We start from the raw sequence: 16,531 nt of genomic DNA on the forward strand, positions 1-16,531 counted from the left end.
ATAGTAATATGTATATTATGTACATAATAATGTACATAAAGAATTCTGAAAGAAATCCACATTAAAAAAATCACCATTAACTATCACACCACACTGTGCTCTTTGTGCCTGCCCCTCTCTGCTTGGAGCTCCATGGCCTCCCACTCTCCAAAAAAAAAAACAAGTTTGGAGAGACTGCTACCATTGCTGGAGCCAAGAAAAGATCTTTGTCTGTCCCCAGCCCCGCTGCGTTCCTCCTCCTGCTCTTGCTTCTGTCCTGTGTCCTTGAACTGTGTGCTAGCCCCTCCATGCTGCGCTCCCTCCCTCCCTCCCTCCCTCCTCCCTTCCTTCCTCATATCCATGGGCAAAATTCACTCTATGGCAACAATCACTTTAAGTAGAGGTCTGTGGAAAGGTCCACTTATGTAAAGTAAGAGCAGCTGTTTGGAGAAGGGAGTCTAAGGGGGTCTAATCTTTAGTTTTTGGAATCCATTCTAGCCCTCTTCCTAGACTGCTCTAGGACACGAGTCATTTCAGAGGAGCAGGGGGCTCATTCAGAGCTGCTGTTCTCCCTAATGAGATATGCTGGACTCACCCTAAAGCATAGTGACCCAAGAAAACAAGACAGTGTCAAACTCCACTTTATTGGTACTGTGAAAGGAGGCAATGGGGATTAACACTTGGTGTTTGGAGGGTGGATAGTCCAGTTCTCACCCACAGCCAGTCGTGACCCTTCTTTGTCATCCCTGTTCCCGCTGGGAGAGTGTACTGCCCTTCCACCCAAGTGACATCCCCCACTTGGGGTATCTTCAGGTGAATTTTGTTATGACATTCATGATTAGCAGCAAAATAAGAATCAATTCTGACACTTCATAAAGAGACAAAAGTAAAAGTGCCTATAAATCGTATTAACGTAAATGTTTAGCAGCACACCTAATAAAATACAGCTCACACACACAACACTGTACTTTTGGACAACACAAGCGCTTCTCTCACCATTATTTACAGTGGAATAGTTTGAACTGACTGATATATACAGGAATCTAATGTGGAAATAGAGACAGCCCTAGACAGCACTACATCATAGTGTTTTGACTCCTTTCAATTTATACAGGTTCCCAGGATACAGAGCTTGATAAAATGTTTACATATTCAGCATAAAAATCTCAAACAGGTTAACCAAAAAGAGAGAGAGAGAGAGAGAGAGAGAGAGTGCCAGCCAAGCCCCTCTGAACACCGAGAAGATGCAAATACACAGAGCTCAGTTTTCTAGGAAGGCCAAAGGCTTGACAAGCTGGGCTGGACTGGTTTCTCCCAGGCCTTGTCCTATTTGCTGCCCAATGTCTAGTGGGTTACCCTGTGAGTTCGAGCGGTAGCTCCCGTCCACACAGTGTTTCCCACTGTCTGGCGAGCATTGAAATGAGCTTCTCTCGGCTCTCAGCACTTGGGATGAAGATGTACCACTGCACTTCCCTGCCCCCGTCACGTCCCCTGGGTTTGGGGGCTCCTTGGGCAGTAAGCAAAGTGTCTCCAAAGTGATCCAGGGTCAGGTTCTGCATTAAGTCGTGGTTTTGTACATCATCAAACACGAAGGTGAGGGCCTGAGGATACATCTGATAGCCCATGAGGACTCGGTCCAGGTCCCGGATCCTCCGGCCATCAGCAAACTGGTATTTGTCTTTCTTTGGTGGCTCCTTAGCAAACTCAGGCAGTGGGTAACTGACATAGTCCTCATCAAAAAGAAATAAACCCGAACTGGTCAGAATAAGTGTCTTTGGCTGGAGTGAACTACTGGCTGAGGAAGTGCCTTCTACAGGATTCACTTGGAATGCCAAAACGTAGAGGAGGATATTGAGAGCAGGGCGATCTGCCAAGCCATCCATCTTCTCAGCCACAATGAAAGCCAAGTCTCCAATCTCCTCCTCATTAGGGTAAATAAACTTGACTCTGCTAGAATGGATCAATTCATAGTTGTCCATTTTTCCTGCAAAGACAAATGCAGGTGAATTGTACATTGCAACCCCATGATTCCTGATTGTGGCTTAGTAGAAACAACAGTGAACTTGGGAGTTAGGAGAACTGGGCTCCTGTCCTAGATACCCTACTCTACAGCTATCCTACTCCACTTAGGAGACATTACTAATGTCTGAAGCTTTTGCCATTAATTCAATCAATCTAGAACTCCTATCACATGAGAAATATTGAAGGAGAGCCCATAACTGAACCACTGAAATCTTAAGAATCTAGCAGAAAAACAAACTTGACAACCCTGAAACAGGTTCGTAACAGAAAGCAGGAGCTCAAATACTGCTGGTCAATGCTACTTAAGATTTGAGTTCAACTACTACATAGAATTCCCAGTCCCTCTATTTTTATCCGCCTGCATTTTTTATTTCCTTCACAGGTTAATTGTACATTATTTCAAAGTCCGACTCTTCTTGTGCAGCAAAAGAACTGTATGGACATGTATACATATATTATATTTAACATATATGTTAATATATTTAACATGTGTTGGTCTACCTGCCATCTGGGGGAGGGAGTAAGGGGAAGGAGGGGAAAAATTAGAACAAAAGGTTTTGCAAGGGTCAATGCTGAAAAATTACCCATGTATATATCTTGTAAATAAAAAGCTATTTAAAAAAAAGTTCAAATTCTGCCTCTTATACTTGCTATGTGACCCTGGGTGTGTAGATTTTGGACAGAACATAACTATTTTGTCCTCTCTTTTCCTTCTTCCTTTTTCAGTGATGTCTTTTTAACAGTCTTGTGTATGTGTGTCTATGAATGACAGAGAGACAGAGGCAGTGAGACAGGGAAATATTTCTGGAGCTGTCCATCTCCTACTGATGGTATATGTCCCATGCTTGAGTGGATAAATAACTTGCAGTTTACCTGTTTGTCTGTGCTGGTGTATTTGTGTGATGCCTAACAGGCTCTGAAAATTCTTGCAACCTAAGTTACAGATGGGATACGCTGATGAAATCCACATACTCTTGACACACCAAGATAGTATATGTCAAGGAGACCAAAAGCTAGAGAGAGCTGAAGTGATCAGGGAAAGCTTGTGGCATTTTGGGAATCTAATATCTAGGGGCTGACTGGAAGATTTGCAGAGTGGGAACAAAAGCCCTGGAGATCCTCATTTGGAGATGGGGAAACTGAGACTCATTGATGTGAAATAACTTCCTCCCGATCACAGAGCTTTTCAGTATCAGAGGGAGGACCTAAATCCACATCTTTACTAACTTCATGTCGGTTCTTCTTGTCCGATACATCATGCATTTGCCAAACAGGGAAATGAGGAAGACCAGCCCACAAAGCTAGGAGTTTTTCTTTACCTGTATTTTTGTTTCCAAATTCAGAGTAAAAATCCTTGTCAACTGGTTCTGGGGAAGGCGTGCGAGCCAGCAAGGAGAGGACGGCCATGAGGTGCTGAATGAAGGCGTGAGTAGAGTAGCTGTCTCGAGTCAGGCAAGTGACAATATGATCTGCAGAAGAACCTGAGGAAAAAAGCTTATGGTATGCAACCTGGAAAGGCCACCCCATCCCCTTGCCTAAAAGATCCTGAAGCTCTTCACTGTGCAGCATGATTAGGAGTGAACCTTTGGGGATCAAACAGTAGGATGAGATGTCCTGCAAAGCTCAGATATAAAGTGTTGAGACTGGCAGCAGTTTTGGAGGCAGGAAGGGCTGACACACATTCTTTGGAATGAATTAGGAAGGCCTAGAAAAAAAGCTGAGCTTTCTCTCTTTAAAATATATTTAGGAAGTGTTAGCCAGAAACATCCTGCATGCTACTGAGAGGGAACTCCAAGGTTCAATCAGTCTGTCTGTTTATTATTCTGTTTACTTGGTTCCTTGCTGACAGGTCGCTGGTGAAATTTTTGACTTTTGACTATGGTCAAAAGGGCAGATTCAGCAACCTCTGTTGTTCCAGAAGTTCATGGTCATTTCCTCCTTTCCCAGCTACTTGGCTGAGAGTATCCATATGTGCACAAATAATGCACGTGTAATAATATAAGAAATCAAAATTGAATAAGCCTATTTGTTTGTTAGAAATAAGCAGAGAAGAAATATTACTTACCAGTAACCCGAAAGTACTGATCAAAGAGTCCAACATTAACGGACTGTAGGTCATTGAGCTTTAAAACAAAGCACTGGGACAGATGGAAAGGACTATTATCATAATCAGAATTTCTCTGATTCCAGAAATCTGTGCATAAAAAAGAAAAAAATTTACCAGGATTGGTCATTCTTAGAGGAGTTCCTATTTCTCCATATACAATAATAAAGACTTTTAAAAAACCCACCTCCTTACAAGTCTATCTGCTTTAAATAACAACCCATTTTTCTTTGGGAAAGCTATGTCCAAGAGCAAAGTATGTGATCATTGCCTTACAAACTGTACTGTACAGAAGGAATATAACTCAAGCCCTTGGGAAATGGAATAAAAGAAAGTCTTTTTGCTAAAAGTCAAATGAACTCTTGCTTGATAATGGATGTTGTACCCTGGAAAATCACCCCCAAAGGACAACTAGAGGCAGCAGTCTGACTAGCTTGCCTGTGCTATATATACCATGTGACTGCTTTGCCCAAAGCTACCCTTGAGCTCTGAACTCAGCAGCAAATATGTATGACTTCAGAGGCTTAGAGACCAACTCTAAAAAGCCAGAGGCCCCAAAGATCAATCACCCAGGCAGATTAAAAGCATCAATTGATCTAACCTTTAAAAGGAAAAAAAGTTTTCAAAGTCAGAACGGCTCAATAAATTGGAAGCTGATTGGCGGCTGGAAGTCACCAATCAATCTTAAAACACAATCAACCAAGTAGTGCAATAAGTAAAAAACCTTTAGACTAAATGGTCAAGGTTTTCCAAATAGGCTCAGTTAATGATCATTATATCTGGAGAGCTAGGCTAATTCAGAACTTTTCAGATTAGAGGGTTAGATGAAAGAAAAGAAAAGCACACACTCTGGATTCTCAGTATCTCCCATCTCTGCAGGGGTGACATCCACTCTTCCTCATTCCTTACCTAACAGAGGCTCACAATGATGCCGGATAGAGTCATCTAGCAAGAAATACACTGCTTTGGTTGTTAGTAACACACAGGCAGTGACTTCCACATCAGGGGTTTTGTAGAATAAAACTGATGACCACATGAGGTGTCTTAGCTCTTCATTCTCAACCTGAAAAGAAAAAAGCCTCGTGGATTTGCACTTGCTGCGGGGTACTCCTGACTTGCCACCACTTTTCTGATGGCATTTCAGCACTGCTTCTAACCACCCAGTACCACTGAGAACCATTACCTGAAAAATGAACTAATGGGACACAATTAAGGGAGCTGAGGTTGGTGGTCTTAGTTAAACAGATTAGGTGTCCCAGACATCTTTCATGTGACGGGAAATGATGTCCTAAAATAACTTCCTACTCGCCAGTCCCACTGTCTAAAATTCAATCATTAGAAAATATTTAGGTATTTAAGGGATGGAGATGGGAGTAGGGGGTAAGAATCAGGAGGAAGTAAAGCAGTACTTTAAAAAAAAAAAAAAGCAAACATCTCCAACAGGGGCATATTAAACTATTAACAATCATCAATACCTTGGCAGAAACGAATCAATTTCTTAGATAAAAATGTTAGAAGAATGGGAGCTGGTAAGAGGAGATGGATGTGTATGGGAGTGTGAGAACCAGAGAAAGAATGTCTGGAGAATGGGAGATGTCAGAGAGTGACAGTATTGGGGGGCTTAAAGGGACTCCTGAAAGGGGGGCTGAGAAATTAACTCCACTGGTTCTATTGCAGTCTTGATTTAAAAAATCAGCTTTGATTAAAAAAAAATAAAAAAAAAAAGATAAAGTTCATCTCAGTCTTCACCAGCAACCTCTAAAATTTGATTTAAAAAAATCATTAAAGTCCAGCTTGGCCCTACCCCTTGGAAAACAAGGAAAGATACAAGCAAGATAAAAAGCCAAAGATCAATAATTGGGGCACAATACCTCAGCAACATTGTTGTGGAAAAACTCAATAATGGCACTTCCTCTTAATCCAGCCACATACTGAAGAGATGAGGAAACCGGCAGATAAAAAGGAATTTGGTTGTCTTCTGTCATTTTCTGCATCAGAAATTCACTCGGGTACAGAGAGGAGAGAGTCAAATGAGGCTTGGAAAAGCTACAAAGATTCAAAAAAGGTCTCATTAGGTGAAAGCAAATCCTCAATAATGAAGGCTATTCAAAATTTTTGGTATAAAAACCCTAGTCCAAGCTTTCCAGGGAAACCAAGGTTTAAGGCTAGCAAGAGCAGGGAAGGGCCTGCAAGGATTCTCTTCTCAAGGAAGCAAAGGCCACAACACAACAAAAGGGGATAAAAAGAAGGGAGGGGGGCTTTGGCTTCAGAAAAAAGGTTTCTAACTGGGAACCTTGGAGTTGTACAAGCCGACTTTAACCATGATGGTAAGGTAGGATCGATCTGACCTCTGGAGCACAGCCCAGGAATGGCATGTGAGGGGACCAGAAAGGTGCCTGGTCTGGGTCTCCGCAGCAGGAGCCACAAGGCTGGCTGGGAGGAAGGTCCCCTCCTCTGTCCTCAGCTGGCATCTGTGGATTAACCAGTCTCTGAAGTGCTTATAAGACTTTTCAATCTCACTTGTTGCTCTACTCTTGTTTGTTCCTGCCTGACTCTTCCTAACAATGTTTGGGGTTTTCTTGGCAAAGGCACTTGTGGGGTCGGCCCTTTCCTTCTCCAGCTTATTTTGCAGATAAGGAAACTGAAGCACAGACTGGGTGAAGTGACTCGGCCAGGGTCACCCAGCTGGTGACTGAGGTTTGTAGGTGTGGTCCTGACTTCAGATCTGGCACTTTGCCCACTCTACCACCTACCCCCAAATAAAGCACCTTATTTCACAGCAATTGTTCTCCCATTCTTTCCACTAGCTGGTAGGCAAAAATAGCTTGCAATTAGTAAAAAATAAGCTATAGCACTTATCCGCAGGCAGATGGGTCTCCCAACAAAGCCCTGGGCACTAGGGAGGGAAGAGGAGCGGGTATAAACAGTCCTGTTCTCGGGGGTCTTACAAACTGGCAAAGGAGGTGGGGCTCAGACACTAAAGAGGGAAGTGAAGGGACCAATCGATTACACGGCAAGGTGAGAGGACATAGGGAGTAGGTAGACAAGAAGTCAAAAGATAATTTCTTGGAAAAAGTAGTTCTTTAACTTCTCTGAAAGATAGATAGGATTTTTAAATGGACTTGTAGAATTTTTATGAGGGAGGAGGAGAAAAAACAATTTGAGTGGGAGAATGGGTCAGAAAAAAAGTCTAACACTGGAAATCAGTATTTTAGATAAACAGCCAGCCAGCCACAGGAAGCACAGTAGAAGCTAAGACTGAGAGGTAAGGTACAAGCAGACATTTAAGAGTGGTTTGAATGCCAGACTGAAGAAGTCTATTTATTAAAGGTCACAATCCCTTAGGGTTCCTCGAAAGAGAGGTGTATCCTTCTGGAGGATGGACCAGAAGGGGGAAGGCCAGTAAGGAAGCTGAGGCAAGACTCTAGGCAAGAGGAAAAGAGAGCTTGGACTCTGGTGCTAACAGGGCATGGAAAGAAAGAGGGAAATTCCAAAGACAGCTTTGAGGAGGAATTAAGGTATCTGATAGATAAAGTGACATGGAGGACAACAGCATTGTTGTGTGTTGTTGTGTGATTAGACCACAAAACCAGGAGAAACCGCTGTGATCTAGATTTGTGACTTTGGACAAATCCTTTCTCTACTGCTCTGGGCTGGTTTTTCTGAGAGATGCATCTCAACCTGTGTACCCATTCTCCAAGATGGGCTTTCCACCTGAGGGTTTCTCCTCCCCCCTTCAAATTACTCTAAAAGAGCCTTCTATAAGACCTCTTCCCAACTTTCCCAGAAAGATTTGAGGTTATTTGAGGGAGATTTGAGGTTATTCCATTTCAGCGAAGTACATTCACTTCTAAATTGGCTAAATTCCAATTGGATCAAGACTGGTGGATGCATGGTTCTCTTAGTCAAAGATCACCAGTTCTAAACAGATGCCTGCCTCTAAACAGTTGGCCACAGGAAATGATGCAGTTAGATTGGCCTGGGTAAAAATAAGTTATTCTGCTTCCTACAGGATCTCTGCAGTCCTCAAGTTTCCTCGTCTGTAAAATGAGGGCTGAAATTCCTTTCAGATCTTAATCTGAATCATTCTATATTACAAACTACTGGAGAGAAATTATTGGAATTTTTAGTTCCCTTGTACCCACAACAGTCAACCTAGAGCTTTGTACGGCAGGTACCTGAAAAATGGCTGTTGCTCTAACAAGCACCATCTCTAAATTTAGGTCAAGAAACTCAACCAAAGAGCCAAGCCTCTGACTAAAGAACAATCTTTCTCTCAAAAAGACTTTGCCAACTAGGTTAGGGAAAGCCTTTATTTGAAACAGGCTGGTTGTGCAATCCCACAACTTCTCCGTGCTTTCCATCATCTGACATCTCAGTCATGGATAATTAAAGCTGGAGGAACATTAAGCCCACATTGAGAACAAGTATGGTAACCATGTTTCTCTTTTTCTTTGAGAAATGGTCAATGACCAGCCCTTCACACTAGACAACTTGAAGATCCTCATAGAGGCCCTTGACACTACATACGTGTTTGGTGAGAACAATCAAGATGCTATCTTTGTACAAAGGGATCTTATTTTTCTTCTTTCTTTTTAACACACAGTGCTTTGGGAATCATGTTGGGAGAGAAAAATCAGAACAAAGGAGAAAAACTATGGGATAGGAAAAACAAAGAACAAAAAAGAAGCAAATATAGTATGTGTTGATTTACATTCAATCTCCATAAATCTTTTTCTGGATGTAGGTGGCATTTTCTATCCAAAGTCTATTGGGATTGCCTTGAAACAAAGGGATCTTTTATGTAAGTTCTAAAATAACTTGGGTCTTTCTATCATTAGTGTTATGCTAAGAGAGTTCAGAATAGAAGAAGAAATTAGAGTGAGATAGGAAAAAGAAGAATCAGCACTTTTGGATTATGAGCTCTGTGCATATTTCTGTCAATGAAACTTTCAGGTACTACCTCACATCATTAAATTGGCCAAATCATTAAAAGCAATATAACTCAATGCTATTGGCCTTTGGGAAAAACATATATACTCATTGCTAGCAGAGTTGCAAATTTGTAGTATCTTTTTGGAGTACAATCTGATAGCACCCACATAAGTATAAATTATTTTTAAAAAACCATACTCTCTGACAAAAAAAAAAAATTCCAGACTAGGAATTATATTCTGAGAATTCCATTAAGGGACAAACAAATAAAAAATGAGCTAGTTGTACCAAGATTTTTGCAGCAAGACTATTTTATTTTCACAAATTAATAAAAACAATAACAACCTTGAATCAAACTAATGGAATGAAAAGAGGGCAGTTGCTAAATCAATCATTAGACTCATTTAAAAGAACACACTGTGAGGGAGAATGACAAATTTAAGGAAGAGAGACCTGCAAAACCCACTATCTGTAGAATACTTAGAAACAAGGAATGACAGGAAAGTATAATTGAAACAAAGATGTATATGCTATAAGATTATTCAGAAAATAAGAATGAAGAGGCAAAGAAGCCTAAGGATGACTTAGAGCAGAGGTCCTCAAACTACGGCTTGCGGGCTAGATGCGGCAGCTGAGAATGTTTATCCCCCTCACCCAGGGCTATGAAGTTTCTTTATTTAAAGGCCCACAAAACAAAGTTTTTGTTTTTACTATAGTCCGGCCCTCCAACAGTCTGAGGGACAGTGAACTGGCTCCCTATTTAAAAAGTTTGAGGACTCCTGACTTAGAGAGACAGACTGAAAGAGGGGCATGATGCTTTATGAACTGAAATTAATTAACTGAAAAACGAAGCTACTGAGAAAGTTTTAGTGTTTACATTGATGATTCCTGTTATATTTCTAATAAAACATTTTAAGTAGTGCTAATGATGTTTGTTGAGCCAGAATCCTTTGAATGACTAAAATTCAGACTTGTGAAAATTTAAACACTTCTATGTTCATTTGCTAATGAACAATAATAATAACAGGGCAAGAATTGGTGAATTTTTAAACTATATTCTATTATACACATACTCTGTGACTTAAAATTGGTTTATATACTAGGAAAAAAATTAAGCAATATTAGTAAGGCCATTCTCACAAGTGGAGGGGAATGGGCTATAAAATTATAAAACAACAGAGACAAAGATCAGTAAGCCTACAGTGGGTCAGTAAGATGTAAATATGTAACTATACACCATTTATTGAATTCTGGAAGTCATTACCTTGCTGCCTGCAGATTATTGGAGTCCAAGAGATGGTTTCTTGCCATTTCCAAATTTTTGGAAGCTTTGAAGATAACTATAGTCTTCACATCCTGTAGGAAAGTCCTCAAGAGGTTGTAGATTCTCAAAAAATGGAATTTTTCATGAGGTAGGACAAATACTGCAGTGACAAATCTGTATCCAACCAACAATTCAAGCACATGGCCATCAGAGAAAGAACCTTGAGGCTGAGTGGAATGGCGGGTTGGGTGCAAGAGAACTGAGGCCAGTGGAATCCGGCTCAATTTGAAAATCTGTCTGGTGTCATTGCAGTATTTCCCTTTTTCTAGCAAAGTACTGAAATCTGCCTTTACTATGTTCAAGTGTTGAGGTGTCAGGAAAACCCAGCAGGGATGAACTACAGATTGCCCTGGATTGGATGACTCACAAAATGGAGGCTGCAGGCCTTGTTTGGCCCATTCTGTCTTTCCCTCTGAGGGAGGTTGAACCGAGGTTGGCCAAATGTCACTTTTATCACCATACACGAGATATGCAGGAAAACAACCCTTTATCTCACCATCATCTGAGGAAATGTGGTAAAATCCCATCATCTGGTAAACAAATTCCTGCAGGCTGGCTTTGCCCCCATATAGCACGGAGCCACCTACCACAGGCACATGCTGGGGAGAACAGCAGGTGTGTAAACAGGAGTGGAACTCCTGGAGATGGGAGGCGTCTGCAATGAGACACAAGCAGTGTCCTCCAGGTCTCGCCCTCAGCACTAAGCACACTTCAGGCAGGAGGAAGCCAAACTCCATAAGATCCCCATGCGGAAAGCACAGCACGAGCTTCAGGGCAGAAAGGACGTCCTGACTGCTTCCTCTGGAGGCCTCCCGAGGAATCTCGAACACGGCGACTACACTGTCGGTCAGAACCAAACAGGCCGCAAACTGCCGTGTGCCTTTGTGCAGGAGGATGGAGAAGCTCCAGAGGACGTGGAGGATGTGGGGAGGTTCGGGCGCCGGGTCTCCCTCAGGAGCAGCGCTCCACTCCAGAGCTGGCTCTCCCTTAGGAAGTCCCATTTCAAAATAGCCACCCTCTGTCTCAGTGTCTCTGCAGTCACTCCCAGGGCCCCTTCTGCTGGCTGCTTCAGTCCAGGAGAGCGGCTGTCTCTGCGCTACCTGCCTTAGCACAGCAGAAAGGTGCTGGGTGAAATCCTGGTTGGTGGTTGTGTAGGCTATGCAAGTGAATGGCAAAATGATGAGGTTACCTGGGTGATCATCCTCTGAGTGGCCCAAACTTTAAAAGGAAAAAACTCAGTTAAGCGCAGCATGTTTGAGAATGGAGACCTTCCCGCACAGCTGGGGGGCCCCGTCAAACCCATGATCCCAGTATCTCAGTTTTCCCCAACAGCCCAAACTATCCAACGCGTTTTCTCATGGCAATGAAGGAACCATTCCTCTGAAGAAGCAGTGCTGATAAGTTAAAGGCTGTGGCCTTCAACTAAGTTTGCTACCCCAAAAAGACTCTAACCAATAAAGCTATCATCTTAGCCAGCCCTAGGATGCCTGCCTCCATTCGAGATTTCTTAACATAAGCTTTTAAGAAAATGTATCATAATCTATTAAAATGAACAGTCCAAAGATTGAAAGATAAAGCATTAAAAACTATAAACAAATTAAGCAAGTGGGAACTAGCATTTCGATGACCACTGTTCAAAAGAATGGAGACTTCTAGAAAAAAATGAGCTCATGACAGATTAAAGAACCAACATAAACTCTCCATACATTTGGGATCTACTATGGTTCTAGTCTGGCAAACATCCCACAAAATGTTTTAGAAAATTCATTGTAAGGATCTTTAATCTTTAAATAGCACGGCCATAGAGGGGGCACTGGCTTATGGTTTTCCACACTCTGACATACCACTTTAAGCATTACAAATCAGATTTCAGCTGGCAAACTTCAAAGTCATTTTTAATTGGGCTTATTTAAAGGGAAAATAAAAATTCCCTGGGAAAACTGTCTTTTTTTTTTGTTAAAAAATAAATGCAACTGGTTATTGGTGCTTAAGTACCCAGTGGTACCGAATCAAAGCCACCCAAATCTAAGCCAGAGTTTATTAGCCACCCCTCACCATGTGGGATTGTCAGCCTCAGAGCTTTTCCTTGAGTCCATTATAGAAGCTGCCTGAAAAGAGAAGGAAGGCATGTGTCAACAGCATATGAAAAGCAATCCTTTTTCACTCAATTCTTCCGCCTTGGGGTCCAAGGCTCCAGCATTTCTCAAGATTCTCTCTGAATCAGTTACTCTGACTGCATGCATCCATCTGTCCTTCTCAGTATCCCCATCTTATCTTTCTTTTGTTTGAGACCTTTCAGAAAGTAAGGTCCGGTCTAGAAATTTGGCATAGCTCCAGCCTACAGTGGTCAAAGAAATATCTGGTGACAAGGATGGCACACGTATATCCCATAGGACTGCTTTTGATAAATCTTAAGCAAAGGAAGGATGGATCACAGAGGTAAATGATATGTAAAGAATGTCAAGGACACGGACAGAAAAGGACAGCATTTTGCAACCATCTCTTTTCCTGAACTCAGGAACTCATGTCAGCAGCAAAGTAGTAGAAGTGTAAAGTAACACAATAATTATGCCATGCTACGACTCTGAGACGTGACACAACATTGTCAGAGGTAGAAACACTGCTGTGTGTCCAACTGTAAGCAAAGAGAGATCTTATTTCTGGTCCTGGCTGACTACACTTTGGAAACCTTCCACAAAGGATACTTTGGAGACATTTCCCCATGAAATGATTCCATTAGTGATCATTTCTAAGCTAAGTAAATGGAAGCTTCACCCAATATTAACTCTTAAGGATAGAAGTTAAGAGTAAATTCCTAGTGAGATCCTTATACTAAAACTAAAACACCAACAGTTTCTTAGTGTTTACTTGAAACCCGAATAGGTAAGAATGTCAGCCTCAAATAGACAATGGAAATGCTTAAGAGGTTACTTGGAGATCAGCTGGGAGGTGAGCCAGTTTCTGCTTCCAAAATTATCTCATATTTTCAAAATGAGTTTATTCACACAAATAACAAACATCACAAAAGACACAATTACCTGTTCTTCATGTGTAGACACTGAAGGTTCTGAGTAGCTCTGGGTAAGCAAAAGATCATTAGGAGTCACACTAGCAGGTGGTGAGAAGTTGCTGGCTAGGGCTGCTTTTCTATGTATTATTTCTAAAGTAAACACAAAAGGCGATTAATTATCATTAGAGTAAAATTAAAAACCACTATTCAGTTTTTATCTAGTAATACAGAAGACATAATCCTAACACCAAAGGAAACATCTGGTAGTAACAAGTCATTAAAATCCATTAAAAGAGATTTTGTACCATTAACAGATTTAATTATTTTCATACCTAATCAGCCCTGTCTTCATATTTAAGATGAATTTAATAACATTTTTCAAACAGGATAAATGTTGCCTTTCAAAATAGGTAAGTTAATCAATGATCGATGTATGCTGTTTCATTTTATGGACATCTATTCTAGTTTCAATACTAAGAAGACAATTGTATTGAATTTGTAGTTCACAAATTAGTCAATACAAACAATTCAGTCATCAAAACTTTGGGAACTCAAGCTCCATTGTGTAAATTCCTGGCCCTAGAGTACACTCTCCCCTTCCCCCCCCGCCCTACCCCAACTTTTTTCAGGAAATGCAGAGCAGGGCTCATCGAAAGAAGGAACAAGACTGACTGTCAGAGTCCTAAAAGACTGGGAGAGCTCCAGAGTCTCAAAGGGATCCTGCCACTAGTGGGTCTGCTTTCTTGACAATATTTCATACAAGCCTTTCCAGGAGCTGCAGCAGCAACTTCCTAGTGACATTTACTTTTGATTTATGTATCATGGAAACAGATGTTGTTTTCAAAAACCACAGAGACTCATTTATAAAAGCAGCACAACCGGAAATTTTATTTTATTCCTGGCATTTTCTAGATTGGCTGAGAGTGAAATAAAGATACCTAGCATGCTTCTAAGTATATGTAGCAAGTTATAATAAAGAACTTGACAAAAATGAATGGTCAATTTGAATTACCCCATCACTTAAACACCAGAATGCTTATGTCTTCTTAGAAAGAGCCCCTGGAAAGTAAAAGAACCACCTTTCAGAGTTTTCCCATGAGCCTCCTGGTACTTAATATTTGATCTTCATAGCCACATTACCTATAAAAAATCCTACATTAATCAAGTTACACATTAAGATAAATCACTTGGAATGTGTTATCCCCCTGCTTTGCTATGGTATCAAGGCATATTTTTCTTAACCAAATGAGGTCTGAGCTAGTTGTGAACTTTTTCTTACCTGGTTCCATGTCCTGAAACAAAAGATAATAGAGCAAAAAGAAAAGCCATAAGGTTCCACTTATAGAATGCCCCTATAATACTGCCATTTTAAAAATATTTTTCATTATTTTGATTACTTTGTATAGCCACAGAGCAGGAGAATAGCTTCCCAAGAATGCATGTCAAAAGAACTATACAAATTTTCACTACCTCCATCAATAGGCCTATTCAACAGTTTGCAATATTTTAGAAATAATGGCAGGTCCAAACTCCAAAGCCACTATTATGGCTTATTCAAAATGGACTCATTATTAAGAATTATCAGGAGCATGCACAGAAAGATGTGATTATATATAATACATGCATGAGTGGATTGCAATAAATAATTTTTACAGCTACTGCAGAATGTTGAGATTAAGCATTAGATACCACTAGACTCAAGGGAAAAGTTTGAAAGTAAGTTCTAGCTAGCTCGACTTAAAAAAAAGAAAAATAACCTTTCTGGTGTCAAGTATTTTGCTTATTAGTTTAAATCAGCAACTCATTTTTGTAAAATTCTTGCAACTTGTTGTTTTTAGGTGCTATTAATAAATGAGAAAAAACTGGCTTTTAATGCAGGGTCAGCTAAAAGCAATGATGGGTTGGAACTATGCCCTGAACATACGCAAATTTAGATCCTCATACTTCAGTTAAAAAAAAAAAAAAAGAGGTCAGCATTTTCTTGGGACTGAAGCACAGTTCAAAGATTGGGTAAAGCAGATAAGGATAACTAACTTTTTGTTATTTATATAAATAACATATTGGGAATGACAACTCAAGAAAAAAAACTTCAGCTGGGAAAATCTTGATCTAGATTTTTATGATCTAGAGATCATTAAAAAAAAAAGAATGAGAGACGGTTAAAGCTAACAGTCAACTTTCTCCCAGGGCTGAGAGTGGTCTAGGTCCCAGTTCCAGGGTAGGGAGATGGGGATAAGTATTCCTGACCTCCAAGTCAGCAAGCTGTCAACCATTGACTGAACAAGCTTGGCTATGAGATCATTCTTGTTCAACATCTGGTTCTGTTCCATAACAAGTCAAGTTCTGACCCATCCATAGTGATCAACGATGACATAAGGAGAAATGGATGGCTTTCTTTCCTGTTTATAAGAAAGCTTCTCTCTGGAACTAATTTCCCTCATGGTTTTTTTCCACTGGAATCTTCCCACTGTTGTGTTATTGATGCAGCAAAAATTCTCACATAATCTGCTTAATTTACTCAACTCTAGAATATAATTCAAGTCTGAAGGGATCTACCTAACTGGTCATGATAGGCTGCAGAGAAGGTGCTTATATGTAAAGTTAGGAAAAGTTCATTACTGAAAGCACCCTAAAAAAATAAATCCCCAAGTTCAGTTAAAAGGAAAAAAAAAAACACACACAACTACCACCACTATCTTTTTCATTCACCATCTCAATTCATTCTCAGAAGGTACCAGTCCATAATTTCCATTTTTCTAAGTCTCAAAGAAAGGAAATAATTTGTCCAGGATTATACAGGGAGGTCAGTGTTTTCTCCCCTATACCACACTCTTTTAACCGAACTAAAGGATTATGATGCTAGTTTAAAGTTATTTTTGGCCTTACAAATGCAGAAGTTTAAAACTGGATGTCTGAATGGAGGTAAGCATATATATGGCAAAGGAAAGTTTATCTCTGTCATCCATCACATGGTCAGAATTCTCAACCATATAAACCAAAGAACAAATGGTTAGTGTTCCAGTTGATTCTTAATTATTATTATAGATTAATTTATAGTTCTATAAAGTAGAGGTGTCAAACTCTCAGCTTAAACAAAACTCCTAAATTATATTAAACTAATTTTTATTATTAAAACTATATTAAAATGCAATTGGTG

The 16,531-nt window shown here is 40.4% G+C and overlaps 1 protein-coding gene across 7 annotated transcripts in view; it reads right to left on the minus strand.

The window, feature by feature from the left end:
- Window positions 1-604: 604 nt before the first annotated feature.
- Window positions 605-16,531, minus strand: part of NISCH (nischarin) — a 50,036-nt gene continuing 34,109 nt past the window's right edge. The window contains exons 14-21 of one of the 7 annotated variants that reach the window (XM_023498312.2): window positions 13,403-13,524; window positions 12,420-12,472; window positions 10,305-11,582; window positions 5,977-6,151; window positions 5,015-5,168; window positions 4,067-4,195; window positions 3,321-3,482; window positions 605-1,963 (exon numbers count right to left, since the gene is read on the minus strand). In XM_023498312.2, the coding sequence (XP_023354080.1) occupies window positions 1,332-1,963; window positions 3,321-3,482; window positions 4,067-4,195; window positions 5,015-5,168; window positions 5,977-6,151; window positions 10,305-11,582; window positions 12,420-12,472; window positions 13,403-13,524 (2,705 nt within the window). In that variant the 3' untranslated portion in view covers window positions 605-1,331. Of the gene's footprint in view, window positions 1,964-3,320; window positions 3,483-4,066; window positions 4,196-5,014; window positions 5,169-5,976; window positions 6,152-10,304; window positions 11,583-12,419; window positions 12,473-13,402; window positions 13,525-16,531 lie in introns of those variants that run through there. The other 6 variants (XM_023498314.2, XM_023498313.2, XM_023498317.2 and 3 more) reach the window with 6 other exon arrangements.

Source organism: Sarcophilus harrisii, chromosome 1 (genome assembly GCF_902635505.1).
Source record: "Sarcophilus harrisii chromosome 1, mSarHar1.11, whole genome shotgun sequence".
NCBI lineage: Eukaryota > Metazoa > Chordata > Mammalia > Dasyuromorphia > Dasyuridae > Sarcophilus > Sarcophilus harrisii.